The sequence below is a fragment of the Musca domestica genome, unplaced genomic scaffold (genome assembly GCF_030504385.1).
Source record: "Musca domestica strain aabys unplaced genomic scaffold, Musca_domestica.polishedcontigs.V.1.1 13, whole genome shotgun sequence".
NCBI lineage: Eukaryota > Metazoa > Arthropoda > Insecta > Diptera > Muscidae > Musca > Musca domestica.
In genome coordinates, this window is record NW_026712172.1 from 16,831,518 (window position 1) to 16,856,050 (window position 24,533).

The window sequence follows — 24,533 nt, forward strand, 5'->3', positions numbered from 1 at the left end:
AGAGTGATTTCCATAGACGGACAGACGGATAGACGGACAGGCGGACGGACATTGATAAATCGACATAGAATTTTATGCTGATCAAGAATATGTATACCTTGTGGGGCCTAAAATGTATATTTCGAGGTGTTACAAACGGAATGACAAACTTAATATACCCTCCATACTATGGTGGAGGGTATAAAATAGATCGGAATGCACTTTGTTTTTTTCGTCGCTACTCAAAAGCCAAACATCGCATTTGTGTATTTACATTTCATCGGATGCATGGAATGCTTCATGAATTTTGCGTAAAACAAACTAGGGACAGACAGGAAGATAAGAAAAGAATAACAACAACAAAAAAGAACAGAGGAAAATGGAATGGTAAATCCAAAAAAGAAACCTGATATTCTACTGGCATTGTCAAAGCTAAAATGGCTCAAAGATAGCAAATTGCAGTTATGGATTTTTTCCTCCCCTACTTCTTGTCATGCTTTGCGAATTTTTGTGTAAAGGAAGTCCTTTATTTGGAGATTCTGGAAAAAAGGAGAAAAAACTGGAAATACATATATTTTTGATTTAGTGAAAATTGCTAAATTGACAATGAATGATTGCATTTTCTTTTAGCTGCACAAGGCATATGGCCAACAAATGGCTGTGGAGAGACAAAGAAAACAAAAACAAATGTTGGAAAAAGGATTTTTGATTTGCCATAAAAATAAATGACATTTGTCCAGGATAAGAAGAATCGGAAAAAAATAAGTTTCAGAATTTCCAATGGAATATTTGTTATCTAGAAAAAAAAAAACAGTTTTGCAAAGTTTGTTTTTTGACAAAAAATTTGTAATCGTTTGCTAATGTCGTTTTAATGGCCACAGACAGCATTTATTTTAAATGTTGAAAGGGGCTATCGAAAATTCAGATTTATTCTAGTTATTTTTATTTGTGGGGTATTTTTTCACTTTTTTTTGGATATTTCCAATACGACTTTTTTGGAAATTTAAAAACATTCGAAATAAATTTTTAAGATTTCAAATATAAATATCGACTATTTTGAAATTGTCTTCTGCAGTGTTTTCTTAAAAGCGAACTTCAGCAGCAAATTTTTTCTAAGAACCCTTGATGAAAAAAAAAAAAAAAACTGCAACCAATTTCAGACTGCTGTAATTTCTAAGCCACTTGTCCGACAGCTGTTAAAATTATTCCAGTGACAGCTCATTATATTGTTTACAAGCGCACAAAAGCATTTTGGTGAGAATTTTCCAGAAAAAAAGTTACTCTTGTTCGGAACTCAAGCGTGTGATAGTGTGATTGCTTTATATTTGGCTGGAAAACCACAAGTGGCTATCGTTGGAGTACTCCAGCATTTAAATGTGAATAAATCTTTTGTATCTCCTACCATCGCTCGTTACCGTGATACTGGAAGAAAACATCAACATCAGCAGAAATCCAGCAGTTCGAAAAGTAAAGAATCGACTTCATCGAAACCTGCGTCGCAATCCGCAGGCCGAAAAATGGCTCGTAAGCTGAACATCTCGCAATATTCCATTCGGCAAATATTGAAAAATGAGCTCGGGCTCGGGGTAGCCCGACGTCAAGGTAGTGGACGGAAAAAAACAGCAACATCAGCAGAAATCGTTCGGAAAGTGAAGAAGCGACTTGATCGAAGTCGACGCGTCGCAGTCCGCAGGCCGAAAAATGGCTGGTGAGCTGAACATATCGCAATATTCCATACGGCAAATATTGAAAAATGAGCTTGGGGTAAAGCCATTGAAATTCCAAAAAGTGCAAGAACTTACACCGCAACAGAAAGAAAATAGACTCAAAAGAGCTAAGGAGTTGCTTCGCTTGGCCGAAAGTGGTGAACAGTCGAATTAGGTTTTCTCCGATCTCCGATGAGAAAACATTCGTTGTCCAGCAGTTTGTAAACAAACAAAATGATCCGCTCGTGTTCACTTGCCAAAGAAGTCAGCTGAAAATGTGCACCTTCGGTTGGACGGCCACCAGAAATCATGGGCCGGCCATGTTGAAGGTGAGGGTCGCCATAACAGCCGATGGTCGCTCTCCGCTCATATTAAACGACCGTGGCATCAGAATAAATGCCGAATATTATCGCGAAAATATTCTGGAGGGTGTATTAAAGCCTTGGGCACGCAAACATTTTGGGCCGCAGACCTTGGACATTCCAATAGGACTCAGCAACATAGCACTAAGAATGATTACAAAATGAGGTTCCTCGTTTCATTTCCAGCGCACAATTGCCACGAGAATCTACGGATACCAATCCATTGAACTATTGTGTTTGGAGTACTTTGGAAAGCAAGGTTGGCACTAAAATATACCAAAGTGTTGATCACCTCAAGCAAGCGCTTCGCCGGGAATGGGCCGCAGAGCAACATTTGGGCAGCGTGTGATGGTTTCATTGGCCGTTTGAAGGTCATAATTCGTGCCAAAGGTGACCAATTCGAAGAAATATAAATTTATTCTAAAATTTGATGATATTTCCGACATTTTTTGTTTTCATTCAAATAAATTAAAAAAAATGTCAAAATTATCGCGTTTGACTTTGTTGCAGTTTTTTTTATCTCACCCTGTATATATGAAGAGAATTTCCTTGGTTGAGGTCCTATTTTTTTTTCCTTTGACAGCAACCTCCTAGAACCATTATTTATGGTAGATGTAACCAACTCTTTGCCAATTTTCGATGTATTTCGGGAAAGGACCTTTGAAAAAATAAATCTTGAAAAAAACGATTATTTGAGGAAAGGACCTTAAAAAAAATTCTTTACAAATCCACGTTTATTTAGGGAAAGAACCTTGGAAAAAATTGTTAAAAACGAATGGACATTTGAAAAAAATCTTTGAAAATCTACGTTCTACTTAGGATCATTAAAAGAAACGCTTACTGATTCAAAGGTCTTTTGAAAAAATACACATTGATTGGTACAAAGGTCCTCGGAAAAAATCCTTTAAAATACACTGTTGCCTTTTTTAAGGGCTATTTTAAAAATTTTCTTTCAAATATACGTTGGTTTGTTTCAAGGTCCTTTGAAAAAAAAAATCCATTTAAATTCCCCAGCAATTGGTCTCGAGCTTCTTTGACAAAATTCCTTTAAAAATACAAGTCTATTTGTCTAAAGTTCCTTTTAAAGAATTCCTTTAAAAATTCTAATGCTTCTTTGAAAGATTTCCTTAAAAAGTTTATGTTTGTTTGTCGAAAGGTCCTTTGAAAGAATAACTTAGAAATGCACGTTTATTTGCCCAGAATTCCTTTGAAAGAATTCCTTGAAAAATCCTCTTTTTTCATTAAAAGCCCATAGAAAGAATTTATTAAAAAAAATCCACATTTATTTGCCTAAAGGTCATTCGAAAGAATTCTCCAAAAATCTAAGGTCCTTTGAAAGAATTCCTTTACAAATCTACGTGTATTTGTCTAAAGGTCCTTTGAAGAAAATCCTTTTAAAATCCACGTTTATTTGTCTAAAGGCCCTTTGAACAAATTCCTTTAAAATCCTCGTTTATTCTTTGAAAGAATTCCTTCCCAAACATGCTCGTTTACCCTTCGAAAGAATTCTTTTAAAAATCCACGTTTATTTATCTAAAGGTCCTTTCAGAAGATTCCTTTAAAAAATCCACGTTTATTTGTCTAAAGGTACTTTGAAAGAATTTCTTTGAAAATCTTCACTTATTTGTCTTAAATGTCCTTTGAAAGAATTCCTTTAAAAATCCGCGTTTATTTACCTAAAGACCCTTTGAAGGAATTCCTTAAATAATCCACATTTATTTATCTAAAGGTACTTTAAAGGAATTCCTAAAATAATCCACGTTTATTTATCTAAAGGTAGTTGGAAAAGTTTCCTTTTAAAAATTCAAGTTCATTTGTCTAAAGGTCCTATAAAAGAATTCCTTTAAAAATCCCCGTTTATTTTACAAAAGGTCCTTTGAAAAAAAATTCTTTAAACATCCCTTTTTCGTCTAAAGGTCATTTGAAAAAAAATCCACTTTGATTGGTCTAAAGGACCTTAGAAAAAATTCCTTAAATACTCACGGTTGTCTATTCAATGGCTCCTTGAAAAAAACTACTTAAAAATTTACGTTGATTGGTCTCAAGGTCCTTTGATAAAAAATCAATTTAATTTCCCCAACAACTGGTCTCAGGTCCATTGAAAAAATTCCTTTAAGAATCCAAATCTATTTGTCTAAAGGTCCTTTGGAAGGATTTGTTAAAAAAATCATGTTTATTATGTCAAAAGGTCCTTTGAAAGAATTCCTTTAATAAATCCTCGTTTATTTGTCTAAAGATCTTTTTAAAAATTTCCTTTAAAAGTTTATTTTTGTAAAGATCCTTTAAAAAATCATTTAAATTAAAATTAATAGAAATCATTAAATAAACTAAAAAATCATTAAATAATTTAATTGAATTAAGAGTCTTTTGAAAAGTTTCTTTAAAAATCCAGGTTTGTTTGTCTTTGGAAAAATTCCTATTGAAATCCAGGTTGATTGGTCTGCCGGTCCCCGAAATGTAAATACCTAAAGTATTTTATGAAAAAATCATTGAAAGAACCAATTTTATTGGTCGGCAGGTCTTTTGAAAAAAAATCGTTTAAAAATCCTTATTTATGGATCTAAAAGTCCTATAAAAAAACTATCAAAATCCACTTTTATTGATCTATAGGTCCTTTAGAAATATCTTAATAGCAATGTGTATGGATCTGTGATCCTTTCAATAAATTCCAAAAAAAATCCTTAAGAAAATCTTATTTCCCTTATTCTTATTATTTTTTTTTGAAAAATCCATATTTATTGATCGTTCATCCTTTGAAAATAATCCTCAAAAATGAATATTTATTCCCCTATGGAAAATTTTCTGTTTATAGGAATGTAGATCTATTCAATACAATTTCCTTAAAATCCACACTTATGGGTCAATTGATCCTTAAGAATTTTCCTTTTAAAATTCACGTTTATTTGTCTAAAGGTCCTTTGAAAGATTTCCTTTTAAAATCCACGTTTAATTGTCTAAAAGTCCTTTGAAAATAAATGGTTTAAAAGTCCTTCTTAATTGAATTAAGAATCCTTCGATATATTTTTTACAAAATCCAGGTTTGTTGGTCTTTGGAAAAATATCTGTTGAAATCCAGATTGATTGGTCTGTCGGTTCTCGAAATGTAAATACATAAAGTATTCTATGAAAAAAAATCATTGAAAGATCCACATTTATTGGTCTGCATGTCCTTTGAAAAATTATTCAAAAATCCACTTTTATTGATCTATAGGTCCTTTAGAAATATTTTAAAAAACATGTTCGGATCTTTGATCCTTTTAAAAAAAATCCAAAAAAAAATCCTAGCTAGTTCTTTACAAAAAGCCTTAAGAAAATCTTATTTCCCGCTCTGTTGGTCCTCGAGAAATTTTTTTTGAAAAATCCATATTTATTGATCGTTGGTCCTTTAAAAATAATCCCCCAAAATTAATATTCATTCCCCTATGGAAAATTTTCTGTTTATAGGAATGTAGATCCTTTTAATACAATTTTCTTAAAATTCATACTTATGGGTCAATTGATTCTTGAGAATATTCCTTATAAAATCCACGTTTATTTGTCTAAAGGTCTTTTGAATTAATTACTTTAAAAATCCACGTTGTTTAAAAATCCACATTGATTGGTCTAAAGGACCTCGGAAAAAATCCTTTTAAAAAATACAATACAAATTCAATACATTTTCCTTAAAATCCATACTTATGGGTCAATTGATCCTTGAGAATGTATATTTTTTTCAAATCTCGTCCTCCTAAAAACTTTTAAAATTTGATTTGATACTATTTTTTTTAATTTTTTTGTCCATAAAAATGTATTTAATTTTGTTTTTTTAATTTTTTATTTCTCCATTGGTTTTCTATTTCTTTTTTTTTTTTCTCAAAACTTCATGTCCAATAAAATTACTGGCCAATTATTTAAAAATTACTAACAATTACCCCTTTAAAAATAGCCAAAAAAATATATCTTCAATCAAAAAGTCATTTCAACCCACATCCAGCTGACCAAAAAAATCCAGCGAAAGTCCATTCAACAACTGTTGGCAATCATTTTTTTTTTTTTTTTTTCAAAATAAAACTTTCAAATCAAATAATTTCGAAAACAATTTCTTAAATTCCCAGTTCATTTATTTCGGCACGAACTTGACAACTGGACATTAATGTGGTCTTGAAGATTTAATAATTGTTGAAAGCGCCAGATGCCAGTCAGCCAGCCGGCTAAGCAGCTGTAGTTTGTTAATTCCAAATAGCAATTTTAGTAAATTTTTCTGGCAAACTTTGTGTCAAAGGCTAAGAGCAAATAAAATGCAAGAGAGGGAGAGAGAGCGGAGAAGGGGAAGCATAGGAAAAATTAACAAACTTTCAAGTTCAAATTCAGTGTAAACATTTTCAAATTATGGGCCATGACCCCAAAGCCAGCAGACAAGTTTGGCTTCAATGGCATTTCACGATTTTCACAAAAAAAAAAAAAAAAAAAAAAAAAAAAAAACAAAAAACAAGCTGCCTTCTTGCCATTCTACGCGAACATTGAAAATTGGAACAGTATTTCCTTGATTACAGAGCCGTGAATGGGTTGTAGCTCGCCTGCCTTTCTAACACGTTTTTGTGTCCGAAATTTAATGCTGTCACTGGTTTTTGTTAACCTCACATTAGCAGTGGTCCAGATGTGTCTCGGGTTGGCAAATCAGCCAGCCAGCCAGAGACAGCCATCCACTTAGCCAGCCATGTGTACAGCATTCCATTTTCGCCGAGAAATGGAACATGTGGTTGTTTTAAGCCAACACACTTTATGGCACTTAGTCGTAGCCATTACCCGTTGTAAAGTGTTGGTCCGGCCACAACATTTACTGCCACCTTTTTGCGGGGTAAAAGTTACTTGCACACACACATCTTCAAACACTCTCCTCCACTTGATAGCCAACCATGTCATACAGTTAAGAAGAAGAAGAAGAAGTCGTTGTAAAGATGGTGATTGTGCTTCTGATGATGATGATGATGGTGTTGGTCATCTTCAAAACACTTTTTTCCGATGGCCAAGTCCATAAGAAATGAGCACTGGGTATAATTTGGTGGCTCATGCATGAATTCATACATATCTGAAGTGATTCGAAGACAATGTGGAATCTTATCAAGAGATGTTAATGGAAGTGTGAATATTGGGGTGGAGGAAAAAAGTCAAAAAAAAGAATGTTCCTGAAATTGTTGCCCTTGTTTTATTGTTAAATATTATAGATAAAGATATGTTTTGTTCTGAGACTCATAGTGAAATTTGATAGAGAATATTTTTTCCTTCAACTCCGATCTTCTAAAACTAAGCCATGTGGGGGAAACAGGCCCAAATTCCAAAAATACCAAAATTAAACCTAATTAAACCTCTCCTAAAACTAAGCCATGCGGATGAAAAATGGACAATTTAAAAAAATACCAACATTATACGAAAAATTGTATTTTTATATATATACCAAATCTCAATTGGAATTATATGTTAAATTTTTATATATACAGATATCTCTTGTTCTGAGGCCCATAGTGAAATTTGGTGGAGAATATTTTTTCCTTTCATTCCTACCTCCTAAAACTAAGCCATGTGGGTCAAACAGGGCCAATTTCAAAAAAGTACCAAAATTAGCCCAAAAAAATATATATTTTTTATATATCCGAATATCAATTGGCATTATATATAAAAATTGTATACCCACAGATTTCTTTTGTTCTGAGACCCATAGTGAAATTTGATAAAGAACATTTTTTCCTTTCATTCCTACCTCTTAAAACTAAGCCATGTGGGTAAAAAAGGACCAATTTCCAAAAATACCAAAATTAAACCAAAAAATATATTTTTTATATATATACCAAATCTCAATTGGAATTATATGTAAAATTTGTATATATACAGATTTCTTTTGTTCGGAGACCCATAGTGAAATTTGATTAAAAACATTTTTTCCTTTCACTCCTACCTCCTAAAACTAAGCCACGTGGGTCAAACAGGGCCAATTTCAAAAAAATACCAAAATTAGCCCAAAAATATATTTTTTTATATATCCAAATATCAATGGGAATTATATGTAATATTTGTATATATACAGATTTCTATTGTTCTGAGACCCATAGTGAAATTTGATGCAGAAAATTTTTTTCTTTAACGCCGATCTTCTAACACTAAGTCATGTGGGTGAAAAAGGACCAATATCAAAAATGTACCAAAATTAGCCCAAAAAATATATTTTTTTATATATACCAAATCTCAATTGGAATTATATGTAAAATTTGTAAATATACTGATTTCTTTTGTTCTGAGACCCGTAGTGAAATTTGATGGAAAATATTTTTTCCTTTCATTCCTACCTCCTAAAACTAAGCCTTGTAGGTGAAACAGGCCCAATTTCCAAAAATGTACCAAAATTAGCCCAAAAAATTCTATTTTTTTATATATATACCAAATCACAATTGGAATTATATGTAAAATTTGTAAATATACTGATTTCTTTTGTTCTGAGACTCATAGTGAAATTTGATAAAGAACATTTTTTCCTTTCATTCCTACCTCCTAAAACTAAGCCATGTGGGTGAAACAAGGCCAATTTCAAAAAAGTACCAAAATTAGCCCAAAAAAATATATTTTTATGTACCCGAATATCAATTAGAATTATATGTAGAATTTGTATATATACAGATTTCTTTTGTTCCGAGACCTACAGTGAAATTTGATGGAGAATATTTCTTCTTTTGAGTCCACTCTCCTAAAACTAAGCCACGTGGGTGAAAAAGGACAAATTTCAAAAAAGTACCAAAATTAGCCAAAAAAATGTATATTTTATATATATATACCAAATATCGATTGTCCTTGCATGTAAAATATGAATATAGACAGATTTCTGTTGTTCCGAGACCCATAGTGAAATTTGATGAAGAACATTTTCTTCTTTAACTCCGATCTTCTGAAACTAAGCCATGAGGGTGAAACAGGCCCAATTTCAAAAAAATACCAAAATTATACGAAAAGTTGTATTTTTTATATATCCAAATATCAATTGGAATTTTATGTAAAATTTGTATATATACAGATTTCTTTTGTTCTGAGCCCCTAGTGCAATTTGATGGAGAATATTTTTTTCTTTAACTCCGATCCTCTATAACTAAGTTATGTTGGTGAAACAGGCACAATTTCCAAAAATACCAAAATTAGACAAAAAAAATATTTTTTATATAAATATTCCAAATATCAATAGGTATAGCATGTAAAAATTGTATATATACAGATTTCTTTTGTTCCGAAACCTACAGTGAAATTTGACGACGAACATTTTTTTCTTTAACTCCAATCTTCTAAAACTAAGCTATATGGGTGAAACAAGGCCAATTTCAAACAAATACCAAAATTAGCCCAAAAAAATTATTTTTATGCATGTACCAAATATCAATTGGAATTATATGTAAAATTTTTGTATATATACAGATTTCTTATATTCTGAGACCCATAGTAAAATTTGATGAAGAACATTTTTTTCTTTAAGTCTGATCATCTAAAACTAAGCCATGTGGGTGAAAAAGGGCCAAATTCAAAAAAGTACCAAAATTAGCCCAAAAAAATGTATTTTTATATATATACCAAATCTCAATTGGAATTATATGTAAATTTGTATATATACAGATTTCTGTTGTTCGGAGACCCATAGTGAAATTTGATAAAGAACATTTTTTCCTTTCATTCCTACTTCCTAAAACTAAGCCATGTGGGTCGAACAGGCCCAATTTAAAAAAATACCAACATTATACGAAAAATTGTATTTTTTATATATATACCAAATCTCAATTGACATTGTATGTAAAAATTGTAAATATACAAATATCTTTTGTTCTGAGACCCATAGTGAAATTTGGTGGAGAACATTTTTTTCTTTAACTTTACTCTCCTAAAACTAAGCCATGTGGGTGAAATAGGACCAATTTCAAAAAAGTACAAAAATTAGCCCAAAAAATTTATTTTTTATATATCTAAATACAAATTGGAATTATATGTAAAATTTGTATATATATTCAGATTTCTTTTATTCTGAGACCCATAGTGAAATTTGGTGGAGAATATTTTTTCCTTTGACTCCGCTCTCCTAAAACTAAGCCAGGTGGGGGAAACAAGGCCAATATCAAAAAAAGTACCAAAATTAGCCCAAACATTTATTTTTTATATTTTATTATATTTTTATGTAAAATCTGTATATATACAGATTTCTATTGTTCTGAGACCCATAGTGCAATTTGATGAGGAACATTTTTTCCTTTAACTCCACTCTCCTAAAACTAAGCTTTGTGGTTAAAAAAGAGCCAATTTCAAAAATGTTCAAAATTAGACCAAAAAAAAAAAAATATATATTTTATATACCCGAATATCAATTAGCATTCCAACAGGACTCAGCACCATCGTACTCAGCATGCGCCACCCAAGAATGGTTACAAAATGAGGTTCCTCGCTTCATTTCCAGCACACAATGGCCACCAAAATCTCTGGATACCAATCCATTGGACTATTGTGTTTGGAGTATTTAGGAAAGCAAGGTTGGCACTAAAAAATACCAAAGTGTCGATAACCTCAAACAAGCGCTTCGCCGGGAATGGGCCAAAATACCGCAGAGCAACATTTGGGCAGTGTGTGTGACGGTTTCATTGGCCGTTTGAACGCCATAATTCGCGCCAAACGTGACCAATTCGAACAAATCTAAAATTATTCTAAAATTTGATGCTATTTCCGACAGTTTTTGCTTTCATTCGATAAATTAAAAAAAAAATGTAAAAACTATGTCGTTTGACTTTGTTGCAGTTTTTTTTATCTAATTATAATTCTTTTTTATTTTTATTCTCAAATTGTTATTAACATTTCCCCGCTTTGGGTTTCAGCTAGAAATTTCGTTGGTTCCAAGACCTATAGTGAAATTTTGTGTAGAATATTTTTTCCATTGACACCTGGTTCCTGAAATGAAGAGAAGAGGGTGTATCAGGGCCATGTTCAAAACTTTACGTTTTTGTTTGTATATTTTTATTATTTTTTTTTTTTTTCAAAGGACCAAAAAGTCAGATTTTTTGTTTCTCTAGAGGGTTAAAATATTCCACAAAAGTGATCTTTGAAGTGTTCCTAATAATTTTGCAGACTATAACGTTATCCTAAAATATAAAAAAATTATGTCGTTTGACTTTGTTTCAGGTTTTTTTTATCTCACCCTGTAAATTCTTTTTTATTTTTATTCTCAAATTGTTATTAACATTTCCCCGCTTTGGGTTCCAGCTGGAGATTTATTTTGCTCCAGAACTTATAGTGAAATTTGATGGCGAATATTTTTTCCATTGACACCTGGCCTTTAAAATGAAGAGAAGAGGGTGTATTGGGGGCATGTTCAAAACCTTACATTTTTAATTGTATTTTTTTATTATTTTTTTTCAATGGACCAAAAAGGCTCATTATTTGTGTCCCTAGAGGGTTAAAGTATTCCACTAAAGTGATATTTGTAGTTTTCCCAATAATTTTGTAGACTATAGTGTTATCCTTAAATCTAAGGATAACAAGATATCCTTAGGTTCTCCATCATTGTTATGACTAAAAATTGTGTATGAGTTTGAAAATTGAAAAAATTGTTGAGGTAAAATATTATTAATTTTCAATTAATGTAATTAGGTTTTTTTATTTTCAATTAATGTAATTAGGTTTTTTTATATTAAATTAATTTTTTTAATATTAATCTCATTCCACCCTATTATCCACGAAAACATATAATTGTATTCAGGTCAATAATAAAAGTAAAAGGCCAATATTAAATAGCTCCCTTTGGTATTTCAATGATTGTTATTAAAATTTCTAAGGTTTAGCTTCCAGCTAGAGATTTATTTTGTTCCTGGACTTATAGTGAAATTTGATGGCGAATATTTTTTCCATTGACACATGGTTCCTGAAATGAAGAGAAGAGGGTGTATTAGGGCCATGTTCAAAACTTTACATTTTTAATGTATGTTTTTACTATTTTTTTAAAATGGACCGAAAAGGCACATTATTTGTGTCTCTAGAGGGTTAAAGTATTCCACAAAAGTGATCTTTGTAGTGTTCCCAAGAATTTTGTAGACTATGGCGTTATCCTAAAATCTAAGGATAACAGGATATCCTTAGGTTCTTCATCACAGCAATGGCTAAAAAATTGGGGTTTTACAATTGAAAAAATTAGTGAGGTAAAATATTAATATTTTTAAATTAATTACATTAAGGTTTTTTTAAATTAAATTTATTGTTTTTAAATTATTCTCACTCCACCCCATTATCCACCGAAACATATAATTGTATTCAGGTCAATAATAAAAGTAAAAGGCCAATATTAAATAGCTCCCTTTGGTATTTCAATGATTGTTATTAAAATTTCTAAGGTTTAGCTTCCAGCTAGAAATTCCGTTTGTTCGAGAACTTATAGTGAAATTTGGTGGCGAATATTTTTTCCATTGGCACCTTGTCTCTAAAATGAAGAGAAGAGGGTGTATTGGGGGCATGTTCAAAATCTTACATTTTTATTATTTTTTTTCTATGGACTAAAAAGGCACATTATTTGTGTCTCTAGAGGGTTAAAGTACTCCACAAAAGTGATCCTTGTAGTGTCCCAAATAATTTCTTGGACTATAGCGTTATCCTAAAATCTAAGGATAACAGGATATCCTTAGGTTCTTCATCACAGCAAATTCGAAAAAATGGGGTTTTACAATTGAAAAAAATAGTGAGGTAAGATATTATTAATTTTTATTAATTTAATTTGATTATTAAATTAATTTTAATTTTATAATATTCCACCCTATTATCCACCGGAACATATAATTGTATTCAGGTCAATAATAAAAGTAAAAGGCCAATATTAAATAGCTCCCTTTGGTATTTCAATGATGCCCTGATGATGTTCTGTTATCATATAAATATAACATGGTATTAAAATCGTGTACCACATACACACACACACACACGCAAATACTCACATACACATTAGCATTACCAATGCATGCGTATTTATTCATGTGAATACATTTAGATTGCCTGTAAATGCCTATAAATACCAAATGATACAAATATTGGATTTGTGTGAATGGGGAAAAAATCAGCTTTTTTCTGTCACTCCCCCTCGCCCACCTCTCGCCCACGCTGTTTTGTGTGTGGCGAAATAAAAGGTAACTGCTTATGAAAAATTGATCCCCATAGATTTTATATTGTGTGTTCTCATCACACACACACACGCACACACACCCATAAACATATTTGGTTTATGCCACAAAACGGAAACGGATGTATGGATTTATTGCCTGCATTTGTATGTGCAAATGGAGGTGTGTAAAGGTGAATATTTATTTGAAATTACATGTTAAACTTTGCCATTGCATTTCATACAGAGAATCGAAACCAACTTTCAATTGCCTATAAAATCTAGTGGTTAAATTAATCCATTACCGCTCAGGGTCAATGCGTTTTGGTGTTTGAAGAGATTATTGCATGTTTTTTTTTTAAATCCCTTGCTGATCATCATTTTTATTTGCGGTATTTATTTCAAATTATTATTGAAAAGATGGATTAAGAGTCAAGTGATTTTTTGCTCTTTTTATTTTATCACCTTGTGTGTCAGCTCAGCATTAAATGTTAGTCTCTGGGTGATGACAAAAGCGTGTGTTTTTTTGTAGCTTTGATTGAAGTGGGTTTATTAGCAGCCAAGTGTTAAAAGCCATTTTGGGGTTTTTTTGTGTCAATAAATAAATTTAGATTTTTTATAGAGTTTAAGATATTTTTTTCAGGGGAAAATAATTAGCAGTTGGGTGTGAATTTTTTATTATTTTAATTTTTTTTTTTTTAATATTTTACTTTTTTTTTCAAATTTTTATTTTTTTATTATTTTCTAAATATTCATCTTATACAACTATTTTGAAATTATTCGAAGCCGGCTTAAACCGCTTTTAACTACACATTTCTTAACAATTTTTTAATCTAAATCCACATAAGTTTTAAATCACAAAAAATCACACGTTTTTCCTTCTTTTTAAATGCAGGGCAATTTCCGGCCCAAGGCTTCATTTTTTGGGAATACTGTCAAGGGAGAAAATATTTTCCATCAAATTTCATTACAAATCGGGGAACAAAAGAAAACTCAAAATCACACACACACCCTTAAAAAATCAAATGCAACTTGCTTGTATATATAAAAAAGATATTTCCAGGAGGTTTCGAAAAGACGCCAAAATCTCCAAAAATGCTTAATTTTAGAGACTTGGTGTTAATGGCGAAAATGTTCTCCACCAAATTTCACTATATGTTCAGGAAGATAAGATAACTGTAAATCAAGTACACATCCTTCAAAATTCCAATGCAATTTTGTCATATTAACAAAATGATTATTTTCCATGACATTTCGGGAAGTTGTCAAAATCTCCCAGAAAACTTAATTCTAGGAAGTTGTTGTTAATGAAGAAAATGTTTCCCATCAGATTTCACTATGACTTGATCAACAAAAGATAACTGTAAATCATGCCTACATCCTTGAAATATCGAGTGCAAAGTGGTCATATAAACAAAGTCTTGTTTTTTCATCACATTTCGAGAAAATGTCAAAATCTCCCGCAAAGCTTAATTTTAGGTGTTTGATGTTAATGGAGAAAATGTTCCCCATCAAATTTTACAATGGGTCGGAGAACAAAAGATAACTGTAAATCAAGCACAAAACCTTGAAATATCCAGTGCAATTTTGCCATATTAATAAAATTATATTTTTCCATGACATTTCGAAAATATGTCAAAATCTCCTAGAAAACTTAATTCTAGGGAGATGATGTTAATGGAAAAATTGTTCCCCATCAAAATTCAGTATAGGTTGGGGAATAAAAGAAAACTGTTAATCCAACGTACATCCTGGAAATATAGAGTACAAAGTGGTCATATAAACAAAGTTGTGTTTTTTCATCATATTTTGAGAATCTGTCAAAATCTCTTACAAAACGTAAATTTAGGGAGATCATGTTAATGAAACAAATGTTCCCCATTATATTTCACTATAGGTTGGGGAACAAAAGATAACTGTAAATCAAACATACATCTTAGAAATATAGAGTACAAATTGGTCATATAAACAAAATTATGTTTTTTCCTGCTATTTCGAGAAAATGTCAAAATCTCCCAGAAAACATGATTCTAGAGAATTGATGTTAATGGGGAAAATGATCCCCATCATATTTCACTATAGGTCGCTGAACAAAAAATAACTGTAAATTTAACCTACATCCTTTAAATATCGAGTACAAAGTGGTTATATAAACGAAGTTTTGTTTTTTTCGTGATATTTCGAGAAAATGCCATAATCTCCCGCAAAACCTAATTTTAGGTATTTGATGTTAATGGAAAAAGTGTTCCCCATCAGATTTCAATATAGGCCGGTGAACAATTGATAACTGTAAATCCTACGTATATCCTTTAAATATCAAGTACAAAGTGGCCATATCAACAAAGTTATGCTTTTTCATCATATTTTGAGAATCTGTCAAAATCTCGTACAAAACTTAATTTAAGGTAGTTGATGTAAATGGAGAAAATATTCCCCATCAGATTTCACTATTGGCCGGTGAACAAAAGATAACTGTAAATCCAGCCTACATCCTTGAAATATCGGATGAAAAGAGGCCATATAAAGAAAGTTATGTTTTTTCATGATATTTCAAGAAAATATCAAAGTCTCCCACAAAACCTAGTTTTAGGTAGGTTTTGTTAAAGGAAAAAGTGTTCCCCATCAGATTTCACTATGGGCCGGTGAACAATAGATAACTGTAAATCCTACCTATATCCTTTAAATATCAAGTACAAAGTGGTCATATTAACAAGATTGTGTTTTCCCATGAAATTTCGAAAAAATGTCAAAATCTCCCACAAAGTTTAATTTTTGGTGTTTGATGTTAATGGAGAAAATATTCTCCATCAAATTTTACAATAGGTTGGGGAACAACAGATAACTGTAAATTCAACCTACATCCTTGAAATATCAAGTACAAAGTGACCATATAAATAAAGTTATGTTTTTTCATCATATTTTGAGAATCTGTCAAAATCTCCCACCAAACCTTGTTTTAGGTAGTTGATGTCCATAGAGAAAATGTTCCCCATCAGATTTCACTATGGCTTGATTAACAAAAGTTAACTGTAAATCCAACCTACATCCTTGAGATATCAAGTACAAAGTGGCCACATAAACAAAATTATGTTTTTTCATGGCATTTCGAAGAAATGTAAAAATCTCCCACAAAACTTAATTCTAGTGAATTGATGTTAATGGAGAAAATGCTCCCCATCAAATTTCACTAAGGGTCCCTGAACACAGAAAACCTGTAGATAAAATATACGTTAACAGAATAGCGTTAAGAATTTCGAAAAATAAATAAAGTTTAATGTTACACTGAAAATTCTCAATTATTTCGGTTCTGAAGCATTTGCTAGACTTAAATTTCATATTAGGTAATTAATCGAAACCCGCGTCGCAGTCCACAGGCCGCAAAAATGGCTCGTGAGCTGAACATATCGTAATATTCCATTCGGCAAATATTGAAAAATGAGCTCGGGGTAAAGCCATTGAAATCCAAAAGGTGCAAGAACTTATACCGCAACAGAAAGAAAATAGAGACAAAAAAGCTAAAGAGTTGCTTCGCTTGGCCGAAAGTGCCGAAACTGCCGAATTTGATTTTCTCCGATGAGAAATCATTCTTTGTGTTTACTTGCCAAAGAGGTCAGCTGAAAATGTGTACCTTCGGTTGGCCACCAGAACTCAAGCGCCGGCCATGGTGATGGTGTGGGCCGCCATAACAGCCGATGGTCGCTCTTCGCTCGTATTAATCGGAATAAATTCCGAATATTATCGCGAAAATATTCTGGAGGGTGTATTAAAGTCTTGGGCACGCAAACATTTTGGCCGCAGACCTTGGATATTCCAACAGGACTCAGCACCATCGCAGCACTCAGCACGCGCCACCCAAGAATGGTTACAAAATGAGGTTTCTCGCTTCATTTCCAGCGCCACAATTGCCACGCCAAATGTCCGGATACCAATCCAGTGGACTATTGTGCCTGGAGTATTTTGGAAAGCAAGGTTGGCACTAAGAAATACCAAAGTGCCAAAATGCCACAGAGCAACATTCGGGTAGCGTGTGACGGTTTCATTGGCCGTTTGAAGGCCATAATTCGTGCCAAAGGTGACCAATTCGAACAAATCTAAACTTATTCTAAAATTTGATGCTATTTCCAACATTTTTGCTTTCATTCAATAAAATTTAAAAAAAAAATGTAAAAATTATGCCGTTTGACTTAGTTGCAGTTTTTTTTTTATCTCACCCTGTATGTTATTATAAAATAATGTTAAAAAAATAAAATTCATGTTAGAGGAGGAAAATGTATTGCAAGTTTCGGAGATCTTGAGTTTTTCAATTTTAATCTCCGCAAAAAAAAAAAACAAAACTCAAAAAAAAAAAAAAAGAAAATAAAATAAATAAAAAATATTTTATTTATTTTTATTTAATAAAAAAAAAATAATTTAATGTATATTAAATATTTTTTTATAAATGATTTTCGAAATTTAAAAATGCTTAAGAAGAAGTAAAAAAAATATTTTACAGCGAAAAAGTTATTATTTTTTAAAAAGACTTGATTTGCTATTAATTAATTAATAATATTATATTATAATATAAATATTAATTTATAAAATTAATTTTTATATAAATATAAAAATTATATTAAAATTATTAAAAATATAAAAATTAATATAAATATTAATTTAAGATTTTTTTAACATTTATGTAATTCATATATAAAAATTATTACATGAATTTAATTTATTATATTAATATGATTTTTCCCCTTATTTATTTCAGCTTGGGACATTGGCAACTCAGTGCAAGACGCATTTGTTATAGCAGTTGAGGAGCATGCAAGAGAGCGTTTACAACGTTTAGCGGCCTTAAATCGTGTTACCCCAGTGGATATAACCCAGCTATCGAAAAAGGTAATTTTGTTAAAATTTATATATTTTATTATTATACATTTATTTAAAGTTTATATATTTTATTATAATAAATTTATTTAAAATTTATATATTTATTTATTATATATTTTTCGAAATATTTTTTTAGCAAATTTGTCTCAATATCAATTATCAGTGGATTTTTTATCACTTTTTCATCCTTAAAAAAAATTGTTTTTTTTTTTTTTTGATTCCAATCGACTTCATTACATGTCTATCCAACACACACCTAATTATTTTTTTTTTGTGATTTTGAGTGAGAACATGTTCCCACTAAATAATCGTGTATAGACATGGCAAACATTTCCATTTCCAAACATTACAAATTTTCCAAAACACTTCCGCCACTAATCGATGTTAATTAACTTTCGATTATCTCTCTCGAACCGGCGGTGCTCAATTGGGACCCATCTTTATACAAAAAAAAAAACAACAACTACAAATTATCTAAAAACAGGCGACCACACCGAGGTGTTCATTGTTTTACATGGTTTTGAAAATATTGTTTGTTGTTGTTTTTTTTTTGTAATTAATTTCAAATACACGCCCAATAGATGCAGGCGTTAGAGTGCCAGATAAATAGGTGTGTGTCTGTTTGTCAAATTTAATTGAATTAAAAACATCAGCATGTTTCGTGGTGGGCATCATGATGGGGTAATGATGACGATTTGAGTAACGTGTTCGAAAAATGAAAGTGTTATCAAGGTTCATGGATAGACGGATGGGGAGATTACACAGGTCGATCATAGACGAAATATGAATGTATACAAAATTTGGGAATAATTTAAATTTTTTGAGTTTGAAAAAAAAAAATCAAAACTGTTTTGTTTTTAATTTGAAATAAAAAAAACACAAATTATGAAAGAGGAAATACAATTAGGAGACATGTGTGTGAGTATTTTGAAGGTATGCAGAATTTGAATATTTGAAAATTTTTGGGTTAAAAAAATAAAACATAATTAGCTTGAAGGGGTGCCGATTTCACCAAGAATTTTACATTTTAGGATCATAGGTCTAATGAAAAAAATATTCTGCATCGAATTTTACTGGGGGTCACCGAAGAAGAAAATTCGGTAGTTACAACATTTCCCAACATATAAGCGTTTACACCTTCAATGAAATAAGGTAAAGGCATATTTTGAAGAAATATCATAACATTCTGAAGGGACGCCGATTTCTCCAAGAATTTTACATTTCAGGGTCTTGGTGTCAATGAAAAAAGTATTTTTAATCGAATTTTACTAGGGGTCGCCAAATATGAAAAATCGGTAGATATAACATTTATCAAAATATCAGCGTTTAAACTTTTGAATAAATTATGGTAAAACGATTTATGGTTAAACAATATAAGTTGTTTGAAAGGGGTGCCGATTTCTACAAGAATTTTACATTTTAGGGTCTTAGTGGCAATGAAAAAAATATCCCTCATCGAATTATACTTGGGGCCGCGGAAGAAAAAAATCGGTATATATAACATTTCCCAACATATTAGCGTTTACACCTTCAATGAAATAAGGTAAAGGCATATTTTTATGAAACACGATATATTTCTGAAGGGGTGCCGATTTCCCCAACAATTTCACAGGTTAGGGTCTTAGTGTCAATGGAAAAAGTATTTTTAATCGAATTTCACTAGGGGTCGCCAAACAAGAAATATCTGTATAGATAGCATTTATCCAAATATAAGCATTTACACTTTGGGTAAATTGTGATAAAACGATTTTGGTTAAATAACATAAGTTGTTTGAAGGGGTGGCGATTTCTCCAAGAACTATGCATTTTAGGGTCACAGTCCCAATAAAACAAATATTCTGCATCGAATTTTACTAGGGGTCACTGAAGAAGAAAAGTCGGTAGGTATAACATTTCCCAACATATTAGCGTTTATACCTTCAATGAAATAATGTAAAAGAATATTCTGATGGAATACCATAACTTTCTGAAGGGGCTCCGATTTTTTCAAGAATTTTACATTTTAGCGTCTTAGTGCCAATGAAAAAAATATTCTGCATCGAATTTTACTAGGGGTCACCGAAGAAGAAAATTCTGTATATATAACATTTACCAATATAACAGCGTTTACACGTTCAATGAAATAAGGTAAAAGCATATTTTGACGAAATGCCACAACTTTTTGAAGGGCTACCGATTTCTCCAAGAATTTTACCTTCTAGGGTCTTGGTGTCAATGGAAAATGTATTTTAAATCGAATTTCAGTAGGGGTCATCAAACAAGAAAAATCTGTAGAGATAACATTTATCAACATATTAGCGTTTACACTATGGATTAATTATGTTACAACCATTTATGATTAAATGGCATACGTTTTTTGAAAAGGTACTGATTTTTCCAAGAATTTTACGTTTTATCGTCTCAGTGCCAATGAAGAAAGTATTCTGCATCGAATTTCACTATGGGTCACCAACCAAGAAAAATCTGTAAAGATAACATTTATTAACATATTAGCGTTTACACTTTGGATAAATTATGCTAAAACGATTTATGTTTAAATAACATGAGTTGTTTGAAAGAGGTGCCGATTTCTACAAGAATTTCACATTTTAGGGTCATGGTGTCAATGAAAGAAATATTTAATATCGAATTCCACTGGGGGTCGCCAAACAAGAAAAATCTGTAGGTATAACCGATATCAACATCATAGCGTTTACACTTTAAATTCTGAGAGGCAAAGACGAGGCATGATAAAAATTTCTACAAATTTCTACTTAAGTTTTCATTTGACATTAATGAACGAAATATTCTACATCAAATTTCATTAGGGGTCACTGAAGAAAGAAAATATCCATGTCTAATATTTATTGGTGAAATAATGGTTACATTCTTGTAAAAATGTATTGATGCTTCTCAAATAATCACCAAGAGTCCAAAATAGACGAATTTCTAATTACTGCCTTAATATAGTCTGTGAGCTATATTTTCTCGTTTTTTTCATTTTTTTTAATATAAAATGTACCAATTTTGATAGTTCCGACCACAACCTTAAAAATTATGTACCATATAAAAATATTACCAATTGAGGGACCTTCAAAAAATATATTTTTTTTCTAAATTAATTCATATATTCCCAACCACTCTCCTAATCAAAAATGTGTCCCCTCCAACTCTTCCATTTTATAGCCTAACTTTAACTGCCTTTATTATGTCCTTATGCCAGTAAAAAAATCACCAATTTATGCTGCTTTGTAATCTCAATGGAGAAAGACATGAAAAACATTTCTCTCTTCTCTCATGTTATCCATGTGGCCAGAGCTACGCAATCCTTGCATAATTTCCTTGTAAATCGTTTCTAATTTAAAATTCTGCAAATCGTAAAATAACAAACTGTGGTTGGTTACTTCCATGCCGCTGCGACATCGCACCACCCCCCCCCCCCCCCTCCCTCTTGGCCTATGGGCTTTTCATTTTTACAGCTTCACTGATTTTATTTGTATTTCTGCAGATATTCATAATCCATATGCAAATCTTCTTGGAGATACTTTTTTTTTCTCTCATATCAAAAAAAAAAAAAAAATCTAGAAGATAAAAGGAGGCATTAACATAGAAAAAGAGCAAAGCGATGAAGAAATGAAAAAAAAAACATGGGAAAGAAGACATAAAAAAATATGCATTATTAAATCATGTAAATTCGTTTGGCAGGAGTAGCCAGACATCAACAACAACCCACACACACATACAGACATGCATATACTCATACATATACATCTCTTGAAATTAAAGAAGGCCAACAAAATTTACTCGTCTTCCAATGAAGCCAGATCTCACTGTACTGGCATGTTCAAAAATTACATCTAATTGTCTCCAAAACCCCTCCTTAAAATTATGTGTAAGCGCAAAGGCGAATAGAAAAACAAGTAAGCAAAGGCTACAGTCGAGCGGGGCCGACCGTTGAATACCCTACAACACTATAATAAACGATACAGTTTATATAGGCGAGAAACTCGAAAGAATTCCACAAGATATTGTGACAAATAATAAAAGAAAACCATCAGGTTTCGTTCTCTAATTTTCGAATAATAGCAACTTAAGCTAATTTGCTCATTTCCAATTTATTGGTAGATGTTGCACCTAGATCTGGAACCAATATTTCCAAAGACCTATAATCTCTCAGAAGTGGCAAAAGATTAACATTTATTATTGGTTTTTGACTGAAACGTATCTATGTGAGATACAGACATTTGACTATATTCTTCAACGAAATCAGCGTTACGAAGTATTTGTGAATTCTCCAAGAAGTCACTGTAAAGGACATTTTCGTATTTTGTCTACAAAAGTTGGCAAACTATTTCACACATTGAATATTTTTGGATGGCCATCCAAAACTGCTTGGCTTTTGCAATGTCCCGTAACCCCCATTCAAATGTGCCTGAGGATCGGGCGATAATTACAACCTGCTGACAATTTTACAGTTTTTTTGGTCCATTTCAACCCCTAAATATATGGCGATCATCTCCAAAAAGAGTAGGCTTCTATTCTGACCCTCATCTTATCCCCATGCAAAATTTCGTAAGGATCGGGCCATAAATGCGATCTGTATATGATATCCTGATATCCCAACTACTTAGTTTTGTTAGCTGTAGAAATATTACCAAATATTTAATTCAAAATGAAAATATGCCAAAAATATGACAAAATTGAAAAAATATGAGAAAATTTTACAAAATCAATATTTTCATCTGTAGAGAGATATTTTTATGCGATTTTTTTAGACGTATTTTCTTTCTTGCCAAGAGGGCATTCTGAATTAATGAGAACTGTCGAAATCAGTTCAGCCGTTCTCGACATATAAGAGATCTTTCAAGCATATCTTCTTTGATAGACATATATATCGCACATATTTTGCTATATATCCGATTTGTTGGATGTTAACATCAATGTAAAGATCAGAAGTAACCCTGTCATGGCTTTGTGATTTCGCCGGGATTTAAAATATTCGCGGTTTAATGAAAAATTTTTAATTTTTTCAATACAAAAGATATGGTCTATTTTACCCGCTAAATATAATCCGATGACCACCCAAATTGGTAGGCTTCTTCCCCGCCCTAAACTCTAGCTACATGCGAAATTCCGCGTCGATTGGTCTATAATTGCGACCAGTATAGCTACTGCAAAATCCGACATTTTTTCAGTATTTGGTCCATTTCAACCCCTAAACATTTGACGATCATCTCCAAAAGAAATAGGGTTCTATTCTGACATTAACCCCACCTACATTTTAAATTTCGTGAAGATCGGACCATAATTGCGACCTGTAGAGTGATTACAAATTAACATGGACAGACGGACAGACGGACAGACGGACGGACGGACATACATAGCTAGATCGACTCAGCTCGGCGAGCTAGGAAGATCCATATATACTTTCCTATATGGGAAACCATTATTTCGAGGTGTTACATAAATTCTGGCCCAATCAAACTTATAATACCCCCAACACATAGTGTTGTAGGGTATAATTACAAAAAATGGGAAACTAATTTTAAACCATAATTTTCCAGAGAATGTGAAAATAGTTCGAAATAAAATTGTGGCAAATTTAATTGTCATAAAAATGGAATATTTCGGAACTCAGCCAAAATCACACAGAAAACTTAGTTTTAGGCAATTGACATTAATGGAGAAAATATTCTTTGTGAAATTTTATTATGGGTCTACGACCACAAGAAATCGGTATATATAATATATAGCTTACAAATATTGGTTTTTATATATATACTTTAAACAAATTAGTTATTTTAAGGTATTTTCGATTTGAACTAAAAAACTACCCCAAAGCTTTATTTTAGAGATTTATTGTTAAAGGAAAAAAAGTTCCCCATCGAATTCCACTATGGGTCACTGAACAAAAGAAATCGATAACTACGAAATAGGGGTACAAATACTGGTTTTCTTAAAGTGAAAGGTTAATTTCTACTTCTTCAAATTGTTGGCAAATTCACCTGCAATACTTCATTTTAGAGGGTAGAGACCAATGGAAAAAATGTTTCCCATCGAATTCCACTATGGGTCACTGAACACAAGAAATCGATAAATATGACGTATAACAACAATATATGGGTACAAATACTGGTTTTCTTAAAGTGAAAGGTAAATTTGAACTTCTTCAAATATTTGGCAAATTCACCTGCACTACTTTATTTTAGAGGGTAGAGACCAACGGAAAAAATGTTCCCCATCGAATTCCACTATGGGTCACTAAACACAAGAAATCGATAAATATGACGTATAACAACAATATATGGGTACAAATACTGTTTTTCTTAAAGTGAAAGGTAAATTTGTACTTCTTCAAATATTTGGCAAATTCACCTGCAATACTTCATTTTAAAGGGTAAAAGTCAATGGAAAAAATATTCCCCATCGAATTTCACTATGGGTTACTGAACAAAAGAAATCGATAAATATGACATATAATTACAAAATAGGGGTACAAATACGGGT

At 31.7% G+C, this 24,533-nt stretch overlaps 1 protein-coding gene across 1 annotated transcript in view; it reads left to right on the top strand.

Moving 5' to 3' along the window:
• The window catches only part of LOC101892292 (uncharacterized), a 304,676-nt gene that overhangs the window by 137,958 nt on the left and 142,185 nt on the right, over positions 1-24,533 (top strand). Inside the window, exon 4 of the mRNA XM_059118748.1 lies at positions 17,926-18,056. Within this exon, the coding sequence (XP_058974731.1) occupies positions 17,926-18,056 (131 nt within the window). The remainder of the gene's footprint in view (positions 1-17,925; positions 18,057-24,533) is intronic.